The sequence below is a fragment of the Rhinoderma darwinii genome, chromosome 7, assembly GCF_050947455.1.
Source record: "Rhinoderma darwinii isolate aRhiDar2 chromosome 7, aRhiDar2.hap1, whole genome shotgun sequence".
NCBI lineage: Eukaryota > Metazoa > Chordata > Amphibia > Anura > Rhinodermatidae > Rhinoderma > Rhinoderma darwinii.
The window spans coordinates 127716269-127739117 of NC_134693.1; the positions used below are offsets into that span (position 1 = coordinate 127716269).

Consider the following 22849-nt stretch of genomic DNA (forward strand, 5'->3'; position numbering starts at 1 on the left):
TTACAGTCCACATAGGAGGGAGATGTAAAATGACAAGCGCAGTTGCCTATAGCAATCAATCAGACCCCAACTCCAATTTTTCCAACACAGGTTTACAGTGAAATAAGTGATCTGATTGGTTGCTATGGGCAACTGCATCACTTGCCCTTTGCACCAGTTTTTATACACCTCCCAATGTCTTCCTATCTTTAAGAAGGTTTCATTTCAATCTGAATGGTTCCCTGGCAAAGTCTTCATATTCTTGCAACAACAAAAAAAATCCCTATTTATAACGTGATATTCATTGCTTGATACAACCGAAGTGATAACAAGGGACCAAAAATAATTATTATGCATGTCCAAAAAGTATTCCAGCCAAATGAACAGACCTCCATTGTTCTGAATGGTTCACATAGTGACCACAGGTGCACCTACAATTTCTCTGACCACACATCATTGATCAGATTAATTTATTGCCTGATACAACCGCAGTGATAACAAGTGACCAAGAATAATTATTATGCAGGTCCAAAAAGTATTCCAACCCAATGAATAGACCTCCAAAGTTCTGAAAGGTTCACATAGTGACCACAGGTGCACCTATCATTTCTCTCACCACTTGTCATTGGTCAGTTTAAAACAAATTTACATGCATCCATGTTTAACCACAATTACTTGGTGAAGCCAGGATAACCCACTAGCGCGATATTGAAAGTAGTAGGGTGCTCTACCTGACCAATGCTACCCCAAAATTGAAATTCAAACTGAAGAGAGAGCAGCACAAGTGAGTAATTTATATTCACAATCTAATGTGGTTTGGTAAACCCTTTTTAAATAACTTATTAGGAATGTTCAAATTAATAGATGGGAGTCTGTCCAGGTCCAGAGTGGAAAGCAGCTACAAAGAGCGTCTCTCTTTCTGGAGGACCCCGGATGTCCGAGCATTCCATGAACAGCCCATAGATTTCAATAGGAACTGTGTAATACCCAATTTCTTCTGTGGTGGCGCTAAAGGAAAATTAAACACCTGCTGCTTGGTTCCCACCATAGATTTCTGGGGGTCCTAGAATCTGCTTATCGTCAGGGAACCCTATATCAAGAAGAGTTTGTTCAAAGTAGACAATCCCTTTAAGCTCCATGTACAAGAAGGTGTAGATGTCTTACATTATTTTTTTGTATTTATTTTATTTTCATAAAGAAGCCGGGGTTTGCGGTGGCCAGCCACACATTTTCCCTGCAGCGGACATGTAGTATTACACGCCAGCCATTCATATAAAAGGCCATCCATGTAACACAAACACTTTTAATCATCATATTTTACTTGCCCTCAAAAAGAAAACGGCAAGAATTTTTATTTCTGAGGTTTGTTTTATTTACAATTGCGCATGAAGCAGTTCAATTAGATACAATATAATCTGTGTTTTCTTTTAAAACGAAATATATTTCAGAGAAAATAATATAAAAAGGAAGACAAATCTAAGTAGTCGCCTTAACATAACTTCTCTTTAAATTAAATTGAGATTTTACTTAAATATCTTCTTATTTTTAAACCCAGTTGAGCCCTAGTCTCAGAACAGGATCAGCAAAATTACTAAGTGGGAAGATAGAAACATCTTCAGCTAATAATTAGCAACTCCTTAAGAGAAGTTTCCTTTCATCAAGGGAAAAAAAAAAAAAAGACTTCTCTGTATCAATACCAGAATTTACCATCTAGATCATTAGAATGTAACTTTTAATTGATCGTTAGAGCTAAATAATCAGTTCTAATTGCTTTTGTCATTAATAACATAAATATTCGTTACGGAGCATCCAAGAATTGCATCTAATAAGACTATCAAAATATAACAAAAAGAATAAAAAGGAAATCTTAAAAAAAAAAAAATGTAACAAGACTATCAAAATAATATAAAAAACAAATATATAACATTATTATAATAAACAAATTATAAAAAAATATATATTATACACACACACATACACAAACATACAAAAAAAGGCAAAATAAATATAAAAATATAACAAAAAATAATTGGCCACACAAAGCTCATTATTGCAAGCATCACTATACGTATATTAAATGCCAGGCGATGATTTGTCCGTTTCCCCACAAGTACCCTGAATCATAAAATGTAATTTGATTCACACCAATGTTTACTGAAAATCCTGCAGTAATAGTTAAGTAACAAGGTTGTATGGAGCTTGTACAAAATGTCAACAGCTCTTAAGGGAACAATACACGTAGGAATTTTTCAAAAGTTACGTTTCCCAAGATTAAATTCAATTGACACAAAAGTAATTAAAGTATTTGTACAGATTTCAGATATATAGCTATATTAAATATGGATCAACTGAAGCAGTAGCGTACCTACCATGGAGGCAGGACACAGGACTACTATGGGGCCAATAAGTAGGGAAAAAATGGATCATTAACGGCACTGCTACAATTAAGATCAAAGGAGCACGGAGACTACGCAAGGTAAACTGAAGTAATTAATTTAATGGTAATAATGATAAGGGCTACGCGTTTCGACGCTGGACTTCCTGGACTTCCAGATTTGCAAATCTGTTTGTTTTATACATGACCTGAGGTAGACGCTTGTCCAGCGTCGAAACGCGTAGCCCTTATCAGTATTACCATTAAATTAATTACTTCAGTTTACCTTGCCTAGTCTCCGTGCTCCTTTGATCTTAATTGTAGCAGCCAGGTTTATGATCCATTTTTTCCCTACTTATTGTCCTATTTATTGCGGTGACCTCTTGGTTAACCGGTCTGAATCTTGGCAGCAGCACACCTTGGACCTACCATTTATTTACATCAGAGTTGTGCCTGTATTTGTATCACTATAGGTGAGCATATCACTGTTTCTACCTATATGTTCCATCACCTTGGATTTACCTGCACTATGTGGCGCAGTGCATTTTCCTTCTGTTTTTTTACTATGGGGCCAGGGACAATGGGCTCATTCACTGGGCCAAATTAGGGAACCGTGTTGTAGGGATCGGTAATACTGTGCACATTGTTTCTAGGGAAGAATATGGTGCCTCATGGAAGCACCAGGCGGGTCTCTAATATGGACCCATAGGGACTCTGTGTACCACTGTACAGGGTCCATGCATGCGGAAATGCTGTATACATGGGCCCTTAATCTAAAGTTTATAAGTAAAAAAAACTGGTGAATTTGACATATGCAAGAAGTGTCACAAAATATATAGTGGAACTGGGGACACATTGGGGCAGATATACTGTGTCTGAGAACGAATGTTTCGTAAATTGCGCCAAAATCTGGCGCATCTTGGGGCATGCATAGTTAAACCAGATGTTTGTGCCTCACTAAACACTTTTTAGAATTGTTCCACAAGGGGTGTGGCTTAACTGAAAGGGGTTTGGCTTAAGATGGACCCAAAAAATGTTTTCATTTTACAAAATTCTTTTGCAAACTAAGCCAAATCAAAGGTGGTATGAGAAAGAAAAAAGTGCACAACATTTATCATACAGCATTGATGAATTGGTGCACCTTCTGAACTCCTTCTCTAAGTTTACACTTTCTTAATCTAAGACTGCATTAGTACATCTGCCCCACTATTGGCAAACATACTACCTCAAAATACATTTATGAGAGAGATTAGCATCTGTTTTTATAATATTTTTATTCATAAGCAGCAAATTAAAGGTTTAGGGGCTTATTATTACCAATTTAGTTACTTGTGAACCCTTAAATACCATGACAATTCTACAATTTCAACTCTGCGGAGAAACTGTACAGAAATACATAGACACCACTGCCCCTAGTGGCCAAAAATATACTTCACTCAGTGAGATGTTCAATACATAATTTTGAAGGATACTGTCCTTTTCTGAGGGAAATAAGCAGATCTGTGTCCTGTAGATGCACAGGAACTATACCCTGCCATGCTGAAGTCAATGTTTTATACAAAGTTTTTTCTTCAAAGTTTAAGAAATCATGTTGCCCTTATGACTGAATAATTACATACAAAATTATATGCAAAACTGATCATGCTGATTCCCTTTACATCAATTACGCAGCCAGTATCTGGTCCGTACCATCTAAATCAGATACTAATCACTACAAACCCACCACATCTACTCCCATATCTGCCTTCTTATTAGGAATTTCTTCACTATATAGAGGAGGAAAAAAGGTCAAGTACTTATTCAAGTTAATATGCAGCCATGTACGCAAATGAAGATCAATGAGATGCCACCAATAATTTATGAATGCATTGATTAAACAGCAACGTCTCCAGAGTTGAATATCATTTGAATGAACGCATCCGATGCCTGGAAGATTGTAGGGACCAGAATAGCTAAAGAATATAATGCTGTATTAATATTTCATACAATATCTGTAGGAAATCCAAAAGGTCAAGGCGTAACAGTCAGAACCCCAGACAGTTGTTGCCTAATTTTACGCTACTCCCTTAGGCACAACGTACTGAATCATAGGCATAGACAGACCGGGCCAATATTATGCGAAGCATTGCAAGGCACCTTACCTACAATGAACATGAACCTTTTGAGGCATGACGTTGGTCAATTTGCAGTAAAGAAACAAGGTTGACCTGGGGTCTAAACATGTATGCAAAGATGTCTGCTATAGGTACTCATCTATAGTAGGAGGCAACAGCTGGAAATTGCCACAACATCTTCCAGCGTAAACAGGTCCCTCAGTCCCAAAGGTCCTTTGGCCCCAAATGAGGAGACCAGTAGTAAATATTACAAGGGATTATTTTGGGGGCACTCTCACAGATTTTTGCTTTGTGTCCTCTGCAGGTAACGTATGTATTCACAAGGGATGGATTATAGCATGGGCAAAAGGGGAAACTGCCCTGAGGTCCACCCACCGACCTCCATCATCATGATCTAAACCCATGTTATAAAATCAGCAAAGGTATCACCATATAGTATTATTAAAGGGGTTATCCAGGATTTCAAAATTGACACCTACCCTTAGAATAAGTCATCAGTATTAGAACGGTGTGGGTCCGCTCTTGGCACCCCTGCCAATCAGCTGTCTAAAGGGCCTGTAGCGCTCGTGTGAGCGGTGTAGCCTTTTTATTGCTTACATTGGGTTTCAGGCTGTTTGTACTTGTACTTTCAAAGTGTTTGTGCATGTTAATGCAGCATTGTTTCATTCAAGTGAATGGGTCAGCGCTGTAATACCTCCAATGGGTGCTACGAAAACAATGATATGTGCAAGTCCAACCAGACTGAACCCCAATGTAAACAATGTAGAGGCTGCTCCACTCACACGAGCGCTACAGCCCCTTTAAGTTGATCAGACCCCGACCGATCTAATATTGATGGTCGATCCTAAAGGTAGGCCATTAATATTTAAATCCTGGATAACCCCTTTAATTGGGCACTGTCTGGCACTATTATGTAGGCACTATTTGGCAGTATTATATTAGCAATATTTATTGCTATTTAGCATTGCATAGTGGTATTATTTAGACATTGTATGGCCCTGTTATTAATGCTGTATTAGGGAAGCATAATATTCCCTTCAAAGAAAATGGCATGGGGGCGTCAAATATTTGCCGAGGAGAGGTCTCCACAGACCTTGATATGGGCCTTGTGCTCACCATACCACCCTCTTATTACTTCTACGCGTGACCTTTTCGTCGGTCAAGGTCACATCACAGACTAGAACTGGGCCGGTTGTACATAGGTAGGCAGAATGCTAAACAAGAAGGACAATAGGACAGCTGTTAAAAAGCTGCAAGCAGCAGATTGCTTTGCTGGAAAACAACTTCCTCTGAGAACCTTGTGTCATGTTCTCACTTGCTAATGTCAGATTTGCAAACTCTTTTGGAAAATACATTGAAACAGAATGTTTATATTAAAGGGGTTTTTCCAAAATCCCAAATTATTACCGGTCAAACTGATCGCTGGGGGCCTCACCACTGGAACCTCCACCGATTGTGAGAATGTGGGCCCCGACCCACCGTTCCTACTCACTGATCGATCGCAGTATTGTCTGGTTTAGAAAATAGTACATTTTTATTTTTTAAGGACAGAAATTGGCAAACCAACCGGATTTGTTTAAATGAAGAGGTAACTAGACAGAGGGGCCGCTGTGGATATAGAGTTTATGGACTTTGGAAAAGCGTTTGACACGGTCCCTCATAGACATCTAATGGGTAAATTAAAGAGGATCTGTCACTAGATTATGAATGCCCTATCTCCTAACTAATCTAACAGGCGCTATGATGCTGATAACTACAGTGTAACTTTTTTTACAAAACATTTATTATTTGGAAAGTTCTGAGCATTTTTTTTTAAAAAAAAGCTAATTTGGCTATACTTGCCAAATGGGAGGTGACTCTTTTCTCTCTGGGCGGTGTAATGTTTTCTGTATGACGCTGTCCAATCAGTACCTATAAAATGTACTGGGAAACTGAAAAAAATATATTTTTCTGCGGAAATTTGAAAAAACTGCGATTCCTCCATTGTTTTTTTTGTTTCGTTTTTACGGCTTTCACCATGCGGTAAAAAGGACAACTTAACTTAATTCTGTGGCTCAATACAAATACGGCGATACCAAATTTATGTAGGTTTTTTATACTTTACTACTGTAAAGAAAAAAACTTTGTTAAAAAAAGATTTTGTGTCGCCACATTCTGAGAGCCATAACTTTTTTATTTTTTTTCAACGATTGAGCGATGCGAGTGCTTATTTTTTGTGGGACGAGCTGCAGTTTTTATTGTAGAGTTTTTATTGTAGCGTTTTATACTTGTAGATCATAGAATAAATAACAACAAAATGCCAATCAGCTGCTTCTAAGGCCAGCAAGATAATGTAGTGTATTAAGAGGCATAGATTCGCCAAACAGGGACATATTATTACCACTTTACAAAGTATTAGTGCAGCCTCATTTAGAATATGAAATTTAGTTCTCTGCATCAGTTCATAGAAAGGATGCCCTGGAGTTGGAAAAAAATACAAAGCAGAGCAACTAAACTAATAAGGAAGAATCTAAGTTATGTGGAAGGTTTAAAAGAATTAAACCTATTTAGCCTTGAAATAAGACGACTAAGGGGGGACATGATTAACTTATATAAATATATGAATGGCCCAAACAAGAAATATAGTGAAAACCTGTTCCATGTAAAATCCCCTCAAAAAACAAGGGGGCACTCCCTCCATCTGGAGAAAAAAAGGTTCAGAGGCGAAAGGTTGAAATCTCCAGAGGTGAAAAGCCTTCTATACTGGGAGAACTGTGAATCTGTGGAATAGCCGACCTCACGAGCTGGTCTCAGCAGGAAAAGATGAAGCCTTAAAGAGGCTCTGTCACCAAATTATAAGTGTCCTATCTCCTACATAAGGAGATGGGCGCTATAATGTAGGTGACAGTAATGCTTTTTATTTAGAAAAACAATCTATTTTTACCACTTTATGAGCGATTTTTAGCTTTATGCTAATTACTTTCTTAATGTCCAACTGGGCGTGTTTTTACTTTAGACCAAGTGGGCGTTGTACAGAGAGGAGTGTATGACGCTGACCAATCAGTGACCAATCAGCATCATACACTTCTCTCCATTCATTTACACTGCACTAGCGATATAGCTATATCGCTATGTGCAGCCACATACACACACTATAACATTACTGCAGTGTCCTGATAATGAATATACATTACCTCCTCCCAAAACGTCATGTGTATTCAGAATCCTGACACTTCTGAATCTTTTCTGTGACATAACCAGCAAGGCAAACGTAATCTCGTTAACATCGTAATCTCGCGAGATTACGTTTGCCTTGCTGGAAATCTCACAGAAAAGATTCAGACGTGTCAGGATTCTGAATAAACATCACGTCCTGGCTGGATGTAATTTATATTCATTATCAGGACACATGAGTAGCGTTATAGTGTGTTTATGTGCCTGCACATTACGATATAACTATATCGCTAGTGCAGTGTAAATGAATGGAGAGTAGTGTATGACGCGGATTGGTCAGCGTCATGCACTCCTCTGTACAACGCCCACTTGGTCTAAAGTAAAAACACGCCCAGTTGGGCATTAAGAAAATAATTAGCATAAAGCTAAAAATCGCTCATAAAGTGGTAAAAAAAGATAGTTTTTCTAAATAAAAAGCACTGCTGTCATCCACATTACAGCGCCGATCTTCTTATATAGGAGATAGGCCACTTATAATGTGGTGACAGAGCCTCTTTAAAAAAAGGTTTAGATAATCTCTTTGGACAAAAAAAAAAAAATCAGCGCCCATGTCAAGGTATAAATTCGTGAATATCCATCAATTACATCAACAGCCATTGATTTCTATGGGAACAGAGTAATACTTAATTTCGCCTGTGATGGCACTGCAGGGAAAATGAACACTTGCTACCAGATTTCCCCACCAATTACAGGTGGTCAAAGAGGTTTCTAGCAGCAGAAAACTGTGTTATTTTAGTTGGTCAGGAGACCCGTGTTACAAATGTGGACCACCCCTTTAAAAAGTATCCATCTAGGTTTATACAAACGGTGGATGCAGCAATTTTGATCACCAGCTTGAGGCTCGACCCCTAAGATCAGCAACAAATGAATACCAGCCCATTGTGTAAAAATCCTGATTGCAGAACTGACTGCAACAAGGGGTATGCATTACTTCCAGAGAAAATAGGGCAATATATACAGATAAATAAGTACATAAAACTCATCTCTGTTGACAAATATTTCTACATCTTTGTTCTCAGTCTGATAAAGAAAAAAAATGAAAAAGAAAAATCAGTTGACTTTTTATTTTTTCCAGTACGCTGCACTGCAATACCATTGTGAATGATTTCTTTGTGAATAATTTTGCATCTAAATCATCTATCTGTCAAAGAGAATGGGGCAAGTTCTGTTTTGAGAACTGTCTTTATGATGACTGTAACAAAAAAAAAATCAGACTTAGAAAAAGCAAGCACAGAAACTTCAGGATGGCAAATCACAGAACGTCAAAAATGATTCAAAACCATCTTTGATACACGTCCTTCGCATGGGAATGAATTGCTAATTTATCGAGAGTCTCTGTAACAAGGACTACTCTCTAATTAATTTGATGTGAGCAGTGATGCAATGAGTTTTCTTCTTTTTTTTTTTCTGTGTACCAATGTGGTTACTAAGGTTAAGTGTTGGGCAACGGCATCGCTAGTACCGGGCATCCAGATTCCCGAGTGACCGCCACTTCCAACAGTATTTAGTTGAAAACCACGGCAGAGCAGAGAACCATTGTCTGCCTGACCTGCAATTTACTCTTTTAGGCCACAGTCATTAGGGAGGGGGGAGTATTACTGTATGGGGGCACAAAAGGGGGCATTATTACTGTATAGGGTTGCAAGGAGAAGCACTATTACTGTGTTAGGGCACAAAAGGGGGCATTATTACTGTGTAGGGGTCACAAAAGGGAGCATTATTACAGTATAGGGGCGCAAGGAGAAGCACTATTACTGGGTTAGGGCACAAAAGGGGGCATTATTACTGTGTGGAGGACACAAAGGAGTCACTATTACAGTGTGGGTGCCCGATAGAGGCATTACTACTGTGTAGGGGGCAAAAAGAAGGGCATCATTACTGTGTACGGGGTCACAAAGGGAGGCATTATTACTGTGTAGGGGCATAAAGGGGGCATTATTACTGTATGGGTTTCACAATAATGAGTAGTTTTACCATTTGGAGCAGAGAAAACCCAATAAGGACATTCCAACAGTCACATCACCAGATTATCTGTAAACATTTTATTTAAAGCTGCATTTGCAGATATATTTTCGTATGGTCATCCAAAACTTCCAGACTATTCGATAATCTGGCCCCTATCTGGTCCTATTAATGCATGATTAATAGTCATCAATGGGATTGATAACAAAACCAGTCTCTAACCACTGTGGCTGAGGGAAATCTGACCCGCAAACCTCCCCCTTCCTTAACTAGATCCCTGCCAACAATTACTCAACGAGGCTAAAAAGAAAACTAACAATTATGAACCAGATTGAGCACAATTTTTTTTCCTTGGCCAGGCCACATGCCATGTTCTGTGTCCTGCCCCATCTGAGACTAGGATTCAGAATCAGATCAATGTATATGTAAATAATTCCTGGCAGAGGGTGGCCTAACTTATAGACCGATCCCACCAGCTACATCCGGTTTCCTGGTTGGCGGTTCCCATCGGTGTCTTCTTTCCTGGAATCCCTTCACCAAGCACTTACACTCTTCCTGGAATGAATTCTAATCGGGTTTTAGTAATATGATAACTGAATGATCTGCCAATTTGAGAACTGCTGGAAACAAGAGCACTCACAAGCCTAAGTGTTTATTTGGTGCTTACAGATTTTTCTGAACTCGACACGTGGCTACAGACATACAGGAGATGGATTTCACAAAAAAAAAAACGGCTAGTGGAAAATTGCTAACACGACTTTAGAGAGAATGAACCAGAAACACTTTATCTTCTATGCGCAGAAGCCAGATAAGAATTTGCAAAGACGAGAACAGGTAGATAGACTTATCACTGAAGAAATTCTCTGGTGGAAACAGACGAATACTTCATACTGTAAAAGGCTTTACAACCTTTTCTAAAATCAGATTTTAAGGCATTTACAGGTGAATACTCTCTGATCAGATGACAGACTGGATTCTCTAAGGATTGGGCTTCATAGGGAGTGCACGTTGAATGGCGAATGGATGGACAGACATGAGGCGTGCCGACATTGAATTTGTCAGCTGGAATCTCAACCCCCTTTTATTTCGTACTGTATGCTATGATGCAGGCAAGGGAATGGCAAAGATCACATGAGTGGATACAGCTACATATCTGAAGTGGTTAAAAGAGGATTTTCCAATAGGGGACTGGTCATGAAGATCAAGTTGACGGGGATCTGGGACCTTCAACAATAAGTCAATGGTTCCTGGTGCAGAGATGACGGAGCATGTTCAATAACCTCACTGTTGGAATTATGGAAATCTATTTGACAACTATAATTGTGAGCCTTATTATAGTGGATCATTGGAAAACTATTCCATCTTCTCTATTAGGATATGTAAAAGTATCATAGAGGTGTCTGAAAAGGACCTACTTTTGTTAGCTAGAGTGGAGAGCTGCTGCAAAGAGAGGCTATCACAATGGAGGATCATTGACATCCATGCGTTACATGTACTCCCATTAATTTCAAGGGGCATCGTGTAATGCTTTATTTACCCTGCAGATGTAGATATTTAGGAACTTCCCTGGTGATACCAGCTGATTGTGGAGTTTCCAGTGGTGGAGAAATCTGCTCAATAATAAGAGGTTGTCCAAGGAGCTGAGTCCTAAATACTAATGGTTCCCAAAGACATTAGGCTGTGTTCACATCACCGTCTGTGTTCCGCTGAGCGGTTCCGTCGGAGGTCTCCATCGGGTAACCCCTCAGCGGAAAGGGAAAGTGAAACCTCAGCTTCCGTTTCCCTTACCATTGAACTCAATGTCGTCTGCGCTATTGGTTCCGTCAAGAACAACAGAACCTTGTCACACCAGTGACAGACAGAAACCATTAGCTAAGTTTCCGTCACTATTGATATTAATGGTGAGGGAAACGGAAGCTTAGGTTAGCTTAGGTGAGGGAAACGGAAGCTTAGGTTAGCTTAGGCTAACCCGACGGAACCCCTCAACGGAAGGGCAATGGTGATGTGAACAGGCCCTTAGAAGACTATTGCCCAACCCTGCTAATTCCATTATGATCAAGTGACAGTCACATCACTGTTAAACTTTTTGGTTGAGTTGGATATCTTCAGTCAATCATTACTTTTCCCCCCAACATAAGCTGGAGCTGCGTTTAATTCTCCGACCTTCATTGATGAACCGTCCATGTGAAAGTCTAAATTCCATCTAAAGTCTATGGCCAGCTTAGAAAACATTGTGCTGGAACCCACAAAACGACCCTGGTCCACTGCATATCTCAGATGCTTACCCTCTAGTATAAGGAGGCCAATCTTTGCAGAGATTACAACAGTTCAGTAAAATTTGCATGGGAAATATGACAACACCCCCTTTTAATGCGAGACACTGCAAACAGACATGTCCACCGACTATACTGAGCATAGGCCTATGTTCTAGTTAAAGAGGTTGTAAAGGATTAGAAAGAAATGTTTGTTTTATCCAAAAAACAGCACAACACAACCCACAGGGTGTGTGTGGTATCGCACCTCAGTCCTATTCACTTCAATGGAGCCGAGCTGTAATACCAGAAACAAGCCATGGAGAAAGAAGCCAAGTATTTCTAATCCTGTACAGCCCCTTTAAGACTCTCTCAAAATAAAATTTAGGATAGCTATAGACAACCTGACATCTCAACAACACTTTGGGCCTCAAATATAAGAAACCATTCTTTTCTTTGAGGAAAAAGAAATGGATAACCTTCATCAAACAAATAATTTTACAGCTTGTCAGGGATTCTCTTTGTGTGACATCGAGCTCTTACAGTTTCATTATCTTCACTTTCATAACACAATTCTCATCCTGCCAACCAGATGAGAACCATAGAATCAGGCCAGGTATGGGCAGCATTACAACTATGGCAAGACTGTGGATCTTTTCAAAATCGATAAAGCAAAGATTTCTCTTAAAGGGGTATTCTCATCTTGGACACTTGTTTCATATCCACAGACTATGCCGTAAATGTTCGAAAGATGCCGGTCCCACCCCTGGACCAGCACCTAGGATGGGGCCTACTGATCTCTGTCCTACCTTCCCTTGCCGCTCTCCCGCTACCGACTTGTGAGGTGGCCAGGAGTATGGAAACAGCTGAGCACGTTGAGATACACTGTTTCCGTAACTCCCATAGAAGTGTATGGGAGTTATGGAAACAGCATAGCACAGCGATCTATGCTGTTTCCCTAGCTCCAGAGTTCCAAAAACAGCGTAGCTCGACTGTTCCCTTACTAAAGAGTATGGGTCCTCTTACATGGCCCAAAGTGGATCGTGTAAACGAGTGCCTATCAAGGAGACAGCTCATCAGTGCTCGTTTGCTCCTTTCACAAGGAGCTATGTATGGGGACGAGCGCTTATTACAACGATCGCTCATCCCCATACATTTCTATCATGTTAGCAGCACGTCTCCCTGTTTACACAGGGAAATGTGCTGCCGACAACAATATTATTTTAGACTGCATAAACGATACAATCAACGGACGATGAGCATTTATCGGCTGATCGTTGCCCTTTTCACACAGGAGGATCAGGAAGGAGCATTCTGGAAACGTTCGTTTGCTCAATAATCAACCCATGTATAAGGGCCTTACACTCTGGGGGACCCGACATACCCATACATTCCATGGACAGTTCATTAACAACGGTGTAATACTTAACTTCCCCTGTGGTGGTGCTGCAGGGAAACTAAACACTTGATGCAGGGTTTTCCCACAGATTACAGCTGATCACTGGGGGTCCAGGGAAAGATGCTGTGATGTACTGTGACTACATTGTCCAAAGCCGCCATGTGCTAGACATGTATAGAAAAATCCTTAAAATGTCTTCCTATGAACAGGGTCTGTGTTATCTATACAAGACGCCCAGTCAGAGGTATGAATACACATTTCATATACCAGCAAGGTATTTTTTTTTCTATGAAATAAATATAAAGCCGACTTAAAGCTCATTTAATAAATCTGAGCTTATTGTACTTGTGTAAAATCTGCTACTTAACAATCAAAAGTCTATGGATGACTTTTGATTAGAGCCGGTATGGGGTATCTGTTCCGCTACTGCTTGGTACAACATGCTGCTTGAATAAAAGGAGGCTGCTCAGCTGGACAGATCCAGCAGACAGCGTCGCTCTTTTATGTCGAGGATCTGCTGCGGCACAGTGATAAATCGCTGAAGAGTTTAAGAGGGGAAGAAAGCAGCATGCGCCACAATAATTTGCACACTTAGTACCCATTGCAAAATACATCAAATAGGAAAAATACTTTCTTTTATGAAGAACTTGCCAACTATATTAATTTTAAACAGTCGGATTACACTATGCATCCAATACAACTGTTTGACGAAAAGGCTGAAAGTAGTAACCATAACGGTAAGCGATGGTTTCTTAGGCTTGGATCGAGGCGGGTTGGGGGAGACAGCAACAGTCAAGGGGATCTGCCAGTTACCTAACACATTGGGACCCCTATGAGTTTCAAAGTTGGTACCCACAGAGCGCGACAGCCACCTATGAATGGTGTACACCAACAGGGGTTATCGACCACAAAATGATTTCCCAATATGTTGCAAAACCACCTCCCATGGTTGGATTTGGTCGTTCTCTCTCCATAGATAAGCTAAGGCCAGGTAGTTGTATGTGTTAAAGTTAAAGGGCACATTTTAAAGATTAATGGGGTCCTCTGTTGCACCATTATGCAAAGCGCGACGGCATGCCAGATGGCGGCGAAAGGCCAATGTGGTTAAGTGATGTGTCAGCATGACACAGGCGTATACATAGAATTTTGCAGGAGACCGGGACAGCGATGGGAAAACAGTGAGGAACCGGTAAGTTAAGTCTCCGTAATATGTACTAAATTATATATATATATATATATTTATATTTTATCATTTACCATAGACATATTGCTAATTTTCGGTCCCATTGCTCTCAGTGCTGAAAAACAATTCTCAGCTTTACCACCATTTACACTAATCCAATTAACTACTAATGTTTTATTTCCATTCAGTCAATATTCAAAAGACCAGCAATAAAGTGAAAAGCATTTTCAATAAACCTGCCAAATAACAGAATGGCCTAGAAAACTCAAAGCTTGCATTTATTCATATACTTTAATTAAACTCTGTGTTTAGGGTCATTAACAAACTTCTATTGCAGTACAGACGGATATAAAAGAGTTGTCCCGGATTAGAAAAAAAATGTCTGTTTTTTTTTTACAGAAAATGCACCACTTTTGTCCAAGGGCTGTGCTTAGTATTATAGGGCAGCCCCATTCACTGGAATGATGAAAATCTGCAATACCAGACACAGCCAATGAACAAGACTGGCCCTGTTTCTCAAAAAAAAAGCAGATCCTTTTTATTAATCCTGGACAGCACCATTAAAGTAATTGTGGTTGGGTTCCCTTTCTAACTTACAGTATGTAAGTATAACCATGCCAGACATAAGTACAGAGGTTCTCTGGTACTTTAACACTGATGGCCGGTCTTTAGCAAGTGCTGTAGCCCCTTCATTGTGCTCATCGACAGGGGTCCCAGAGGTCAGACCGTCAGCAATCACATATTGATGGCCTATTCTAAGGCCTAGCCTGAAGACACAGAGAAAACCATTTAAGGCCTGGTTCACACGGAGCTAGAAAAAAAACTGTGTGTAAATGCATAAAAAACGCTAGCGTTTTTGCAAAGCGCTTTTTAAAGTACAGGCATTTTTAGCAGCGTTTTCGGCGTGTTTTTGGGCGCATAATTAGGACTTCCATTGGCTATGGGAATTAGGAGCGCTTTCGGCAGAACTGGCCTGACGCTTCATTTTTTACACTACGCTTTTTTTAAACACGCAAGCGTAAAAAAAACACGTTGTATGTACTACAATGCGTTTTCCAATTGAGGTCAATGGGAAGCTTAAAGCAAGCGTTTTTGGAATGTTTAAAGGAAGCGTTTTTGGCACGTAAAACGTGGCAAAAATGCGTTGAATACACGCCGTGTGAACAATGCCTTATGGTTAAATACAGACAATTATGCATAAACCAAGTCTTTTTTCGGATTTTTTTTAAAGGCTATGTACACCTTTGAATGTAATTTATTTTTTTTTAATCAATGGTTTTGTGTTTTAAAGAGGCTCTGTCACCAGATTTTGCAACCCCTATCTGCTATTGCAGCAGATCGGCGCTGCAATGTAGATTACAGTAACGTTTTTATTTTTAAAAAAACAAGCATTTTTGGTCAAGTTATGACCATTTTTGTAGTTATGCAAATGAGGCTTGCAAAAGTCCAAGTGGGTGTGTTTAAAAGTAAAAGTTCAAGTGGGCGTGTATTATGTGCGTACATCGGGGCGTTTTTAATACTTTTACTAGCTGGGCGCTCTGAAGAGAAGTATCATCCTCTTCTCTTCAGAACGCCCAGCTTCTGACAGTGCAGATCTGTGACGTCACTCACAGGTCCTGCATCGTGACGGCCACATCGGCACCAGAGGCTACAGTTGATTCTGCATCAGCGTTTGCAGGTAAGTCGATCTTACCTGCAAACGCTGATGCTGCTGCAGAATCAACTGTAGCCTCTGGTGCCGATGTGGCCGTCACGATGCAGGACCTGTGAGTGACGTCACAGATCTGCACTGTCAGAAGCTGGGCGTTCTGAAGAGAAGAGGATGATACTTCTCATCAGAGCGCCCAGCTAGTAAAAGTAGTAAAAACGCCCCGATGTACGCACATAATACACGCCCACTTGGACTTTTACTTTTAAACACACCCACTTGGACTTTTGCAAGCCTCATTTGCATAACTACAAAAATGGTCATAACTTGGCCAAAAATGCTCGTTTTTTAAAAATAAAAACGTTACTGTAATCTACATTGCAGCGCCTATCTGCTGCAATAGCAGATAGGGGTTGCAAAATCTGGTGACAGAGCCTCTTTAAGCACTTTTCTAACTGACGTAGGCCCCATGCACACGAACGTGCTTTTGCGGCCGCAATTCCCCCGAAAATCCACGAGAGAATTGCGGCCCCATTCATTTCGATGGGGCCATGCACACGACCGTAGTTTTTACAGTCTGTGCATGGCCCGGGAGCCCGCACCGCAGAAAGAACGGACATGTCTTATTATGGCTGTCTTCTGCGGTCCGGGCTCATTGAAAATAATGGCCGCGTCCATGTACATTGCCCGCGATTTGCGGGCGGCTTGCGGCTGACAGTCCGCTGCCGACCGACCCGAAAATCACGGGCGTGCACATGGCTACGGTCGTGTGCATGAGGCCTTATTTAAAAAAAAAAAAAAGTTTTACTTTTTAAAATACAGCTTCTACGTATCCGGTATACATAAAATCTATGCCGTCCCCTCAGTTCAGGTGAAGAGAGAAGATCCTGCGTTTCTCTGACACAGGATCCACCTAATATCGATCCAAGGACCCGCTCTCAGCCAAGCCGTCCGTTCAGCTGAACTGACAGAATCGGCTGAGAGAGAACGATACAGCTTCTATGTATGCAGTAAACATTGAAGCAGTATCGTAAAAGGTTAAAAAAAATAACATTTCTATTCAAAGATGTACATAGACCTTTAAACTGGTCATACATGACCCAATCTTTTGGTCCCATCTGGTGGTGAGGTCAATGTTTAAGAGGATATATAGAACTTTTGTTGACCTGTAGTGTTTAATATAGCGGAGATATTCCAACAAATTTGCCATTATAATAATCTTTCAAGGACCCAAACTTTCCCTTCTCTCCTGGTTAAAGAAAAGGCCTGGAAACCTTCTGAGGATTCATTCCTTTCGGACAAGGAATGGGTAATTGTCTCCTCAACGGGGAGACATGAGTCTGTGCATGGCCACCCTAAGACATCCCAAATGGATAGAAATCTAAGGGTCCTTTTTACACGTGAAGATAAATTTGTAAAACAAATTGTTTGAAAAAAATACGCATTTGTGTGTTAAAATAATGTTTTTCCGTTAATTCGATTGCTTTTGAGATCACTTGTCTTTTTGGCCAACATTTCCACAGCTCCTATCTCGTCTATTAATGACTAGCAGATACCTGCTTACACGAGGGGATGTACCACCGACAAACAATAATTTTTAGGCTTTCATAAAACATTCGATCAACGACAAATGAGCAATTTCTTGCTGCACATGGTTACACTGGCCAATGATTGCAAACTTTTACTCGATATTACGATTTTTTACATGATAATCGCTCAGTGTAAAACTCTCCTAAATTGACGACTTTCATGTAACATCACGCCTACCCTAGGTTTGATCAATTAGCTCAGCCGGCTACAAGTACACAACGCTTACCTCCTCTTTGCACCAACAAAGTAACTTCGCTCCCCTTTGGACATTCGATCAGTAAATCCACAACTTGATTATGTGTAAGAGTCTGCACATTCTTCTTATTTACTTCCACAATGAGATCTCCCTCTTTGAGGCCACGGCAACGAGGACTATCTACAATCTGTTTCACTCTCTGGCCACCACCACCAGGACTATCTGCTATAGTGAAGCCAAATCCCATTGGCCCTTTAACTATATGCACTGTAATAAGTTCAGGTTGCGTTGCTATAGAGGAAGCCAAAGAGACAGTGTCATTAGGGTAACCATGGGAACCATTTGAAGATATGTCCGCAGGGCTGCTTGGCCTTGGCTCCTTTAAGTTATTGGCTTTTCTAGTTTTACTGCTGTTGCTGGATGGGGAGTCATAGGTTTCTTGTCCATTGACAATGATAGGGTCTTTATCCAGTATGGCCACTGATGTCACAAGACTTGTGTTGGGATCATCAGGGTCGAATGGAAGTGGATACCCTCTGCAAAGTTCAAGGTCAACACTTTCACCGATGGGTATAGACTGGAAGATCTTCACGACTTGAGCATGGGTATATCCAAGCACACAGGTCTCATTTACACTAACAATAACATCACCTGTGACAGGGAAAAATAGAGATGACAAAAATTGGAATTTTCTATAATATATTTCTCAAAAATATCAAAAAGTGGCAGACCATGTGTTGGTTTTAAAAAAATATATAATTTACAGCAATTGATATAGAGCTTGATAAAAACATAAAATAATTATACCCGTTTCCATCTTGCCATCCAGAGCAGCGGGGCCGTCAAGGACTAGACTCTTTATCTGCAGAAACTCATCCGGCTCATCTCCACCAACCACAGTGAAACCAAAACCTCGGGTGCTTTTCCTCAGTTTTGTGTTAATAAATTTTCCTTTTAATTCGGAAGGGTTTCTTGTGAAGAATGGTTTAGCTGAAATAATGATTAAGAAAATATTACTAAATGAACTTGGTTGAAAAAATATAAAAACCAGCAATGTCCACCCCAGAGGCGTAACTTGATGCACCGGGGCCTCAATGCAAAAATCTGTAACAGGGCCCCCCACCTACCATGTGCCATATATAATACTGGTGGCTTCTTATGTGGCAGAGGGGCATTTGGGTCTCCTCAGGCACCATGGCCCAGGTGCCACTGCTACCCCTTAACCCCTATAACAACGCCCCTGCTCTATAATTTACTAGTATGTTCTATTACATCAATAAACTAGGGTGGTAAAATTACCATGGGTGGAAGGGTCTCTTGCTGGTTCCTTCTTTTTTGGTGTGAGGTTGTTAGGAAGAGTAATAGGTGGAGGCGCAATAGGTGGGTGTTCTCCTGGCCACTCTGTTGATATAAAGGACATAAGACAAAGAAATTAAACAATGGGCAGCAGATAAAATTTAGAGTAAGATTCCATGCAAAACGTATACATTTTGTTATGCCAAGTGTAGGGCCCGAGGGGGCGGAGCATGACACACTGAAGACAGAATTCCTGTGTCATATGCCGCTCTCTTAGGCCACGCGGAAGGCATTATACAGTGCATCTCAATCCCCAAGTGACCCCAACATGTTATATTTTTAAGATTTCCCTCCTATAATAATTATGCATCAACACTAATAAAATGACCAGTACAATCTTAACTCCTTAACGCCGAAGGACGGATATATCCGTCCTCAGCAGCTGCTAGTTCGCGCAGGAGGACGGATATATCCGTCCTGTGATGGCGCGGGTACTGAGACTGTACCCACGCGATCAGCGGCAGGAGCACGGCTGTTATACACAGCCTGGCTCCTGCTGCAACTGCCGGAATCGAAGCGCGCGCCGATTCCGGCAGTTTAACCCATTAAATGCCGCTGTCAATAGTGACAGCGGCATTTAATGTGTTTGACAGAGGGGGAGCTCCCTCTGTCACCCGATCGGCGCCCCCGCAAACAAATCGCGGGTCGCCGTCGGGTTTCCATGACAGCCGGGGGTCTAACAAAGACCCCCAGGTCTGCCTTCAGCATCTGCCTGTTAGGCGATGCCGGAGGCATGACCTAACAGGTTGCCTGTCAGATTTACACTGACAGGCAATAATGCTTTGGTATACGAAGTATACCAAAGCATTATATATGCGATCGGCACATCCCATAGTGAAGTCCCCTGGTGGGACTTAAAAAAAAAATGTAAAACAGTTAAATAAAGTTTGTGAAAAAAATAAATAAAGAATTACAGTCAAAGTCAAATAAAACTACTTTTTTGGCCCAAAAAGTGGTTTTATTTAGTAAAACGGTCAAAACAAATCACACATACACATATATGGTATCCCAGCGATCGTAACAACTTGACCAATAAAATGCACATATTAATTAAACCGCCGGATGAACGGCGTCCAAAGAAAACGCAAAAAACAACGTCAAAATTCTCTCTTTTCTCCCATTCCCCCCATAAAAAATAAAATAAAAGTTAATCTATAAGTCCTATGTACCCCAAAATAGTACTAATAAAAACTACACATTGTCCCGCAAAAATCAAGCCCACATACGGCCACATCGACGGAAAAATAAAAACGTTACGTCTCTTGGAATGCGGCGATGCAAAAACAAGTAATTTTTTTCTAAAAGGGTTTTTATTGTGCAAATGTAGAAAAACACATAAAACCTTTACATATTTGGTATCCCCGTAATCGTGCCGAGCCATAGAATAAAGTTAACATGTTATTTACGCTGCATAGTAAACGGCGTAAATTTATAACGTGAAAATTAATGCTGGAATAGCTGCTTATTTTCAATTCTCTCCTAAAATAAAGTTAATAAAAGTTAATCAATATATTATAAGCTTCTAAAAATGGTACAATTACAAAATACAACTCGTCCCGCAAAAAACAAGCCCTTATACGGCTATGTCGACGGAATAAAAAAAGAGTTACGACTCTTGGAATGCGACCGTGAAAAAACAAAAAATAATCCTTGGTCATTAACGTGCAAAATGGCCCGGTCATTAAGGGGTTAAAGGGCTTGTTTGACATTTTGAAAAACAACAAATCGGCACAATCAACTCTAAAATCCCTGGTTCCCCGCTGACCTTTGTAAACTAGGAAGCAGGGATGGCAAGTCGTACTCTACAAGTAATTGTGGCAGCCAGTCACTGGCACTACCAGTGGCGTAACATTGAACGGCAGTAAACATGTTGTATACAGCAAGTCAGCAAGGAACCACAGGGGATTTAAAAAGGTATGTCACTTTTTTTTTTTGCCACATTTTTTGCCAAATTTTTGAAAACCCATAATCTGTGAAGGTGATCACAAAAATAAAATATTGAGGGTTACAGATTTTACAGTTTTAGGTGTGTCTAGTTCGCACAGTGCGCAACTCACTCACTTTCTATTCCCTTTTTTTACAATCTTAACTCCACAGCAGCAGACCTATTCCTTTTTGCCATATTACATTGTCTGCTACATATATTTTAGTTCTAATGTACATAAAAATAATAATCTTAATCTCAACACATTTACGGTATATGCCAGCAACAGATTATCAAATGAATAAACATGATGGCCCTGAGGCGTTTCCTTTATTTACAGCGTAATTGTCCCTGTCGGGTGAAATTTTGGAATTTTATTTTATTTTTTTACTTTTTCTAAACAGAGATATGGCCTCTTTCACCACATTACTTAGGCAGCTTCCTGAACAACAGGAATGAATAGCACGTCACTTGATGCCAATGTACTATTGTTTATTAAATCATGTCTTACATGCTGGGAGTTGTAGTTACATATGGAGAACCACAGCATTTGCAAACCTATGAACAGAACAAGATTACGGTACATGGGCAATAGCAAATTGTGCCTATCAATGCCGTGTCTGGGGATTTTATTCTTTATTTCCAGTCCCTGCTCAAGACGTGCAATTCCTTCCCTCTCTGCTGTAGATTATTTGTCTCAGGGTGCCCCCCTGTGGTTCTTGTACTCAGGGTGACCTTACGAAGGAACGGGAAGTTGTCTACGCTCAAACATACTACAATTACACCTTCCTTACAGAGAAGACCACATCTAAAATCAGTCTCAGCAAGTCCTGCTGTTTTTGTAAAAATATCAACAGTCAAACGTTCCAGACTGCGGTATATCTACTGATCTAAGACCGCAGCCAAAAACGGGACACGATACGGTTATAACTGATCCCAGAATGTGGAAGCTTAATTGTTTAGTAATAATTTATGGTTAAGAAATATGGAGCAGTTTTTGCCAAAATAAATTCATTTTCCCATTCCAAAAAGTGTGATATAAAATATAAAAATTAGCAATTTGTAAAAAATCTTAATATAAAAACAGAATCTAAAAGTATTAATTGGCATCATCAATCCTTTAGACCCGCGATGCGAAGCATTTCATCAAATTATTTTTTATTTACATTTTATTCAATAATTCTTTGTATTTTTTTAATTTTACAAATTGAGCAAGTTTATTTTCTAGATTTTACCAATAGAGATTTTGTTTGCCTATTTCCTCTACAAACAAGTCCAATACTTCAGAAAGAGTATATAGGAGTAGAGGGGCAGACATAGCATATGTGCAGCTGCACAGGAGCCCAGTCGGGTAGGGGGCCCTAAGAGTAGTATCCTCTTATATATAAGGGACTGAAATAATGAATTTTATAACTCACAATTACTGGTAGACAGAAAAAAAGAGAGCACTCTTTGATAAACTATTAGGGGGCCATATACAGGGAACCTCTGCTGTCTGTGTCCACTGCTGTATGAGTATATGCAGCCATACTAATACCCATCCTAAAAAATGTACTAATAGCAACAATAAAGCAGTACTCCAGAAATATACAAATATGGTCAAGGTAACCCTGCATAAATCAGTCTCTGAAGTCCTCATACACTCTATTAACATTCAAT

The 22849-nt window shown here is 40.1% G+C and overlaps 1 protein-coding gene across 7 annotated transcripts in view; it reads right to left on the minus strand.

Annotated features, from left to right (window-relative positions):
* MAGI1 (membrane associated guanylate kinase, WW and PDZ domain containing 1) overlaps nt 1-22849 on the minus strand; it is a 381212-nt gene that overhangs the window by 42830 nt on the left and 315533 nt on the right. For all 7 annotated transcript variants that reach the window (XM_075834000.1, XM_075834001.1, XM_075833999.1 and 4 more), the window contains 3 exons: nt 19210-19311; nt 18718-18900; nt 17941-18561 (listed from right to left, as the gene is read on the minus strand). In XM_075834000.1, the coding sequence (XP_075690115.1) occupies nt 17941-18561; nt 18718-18900; nt 19210-19311 (906 nt within the window). The remainder of the gene's footprint in view (nt 1-17940; nt 18562-18717; nt 18901-19209; nt 19312-22849) is intronic.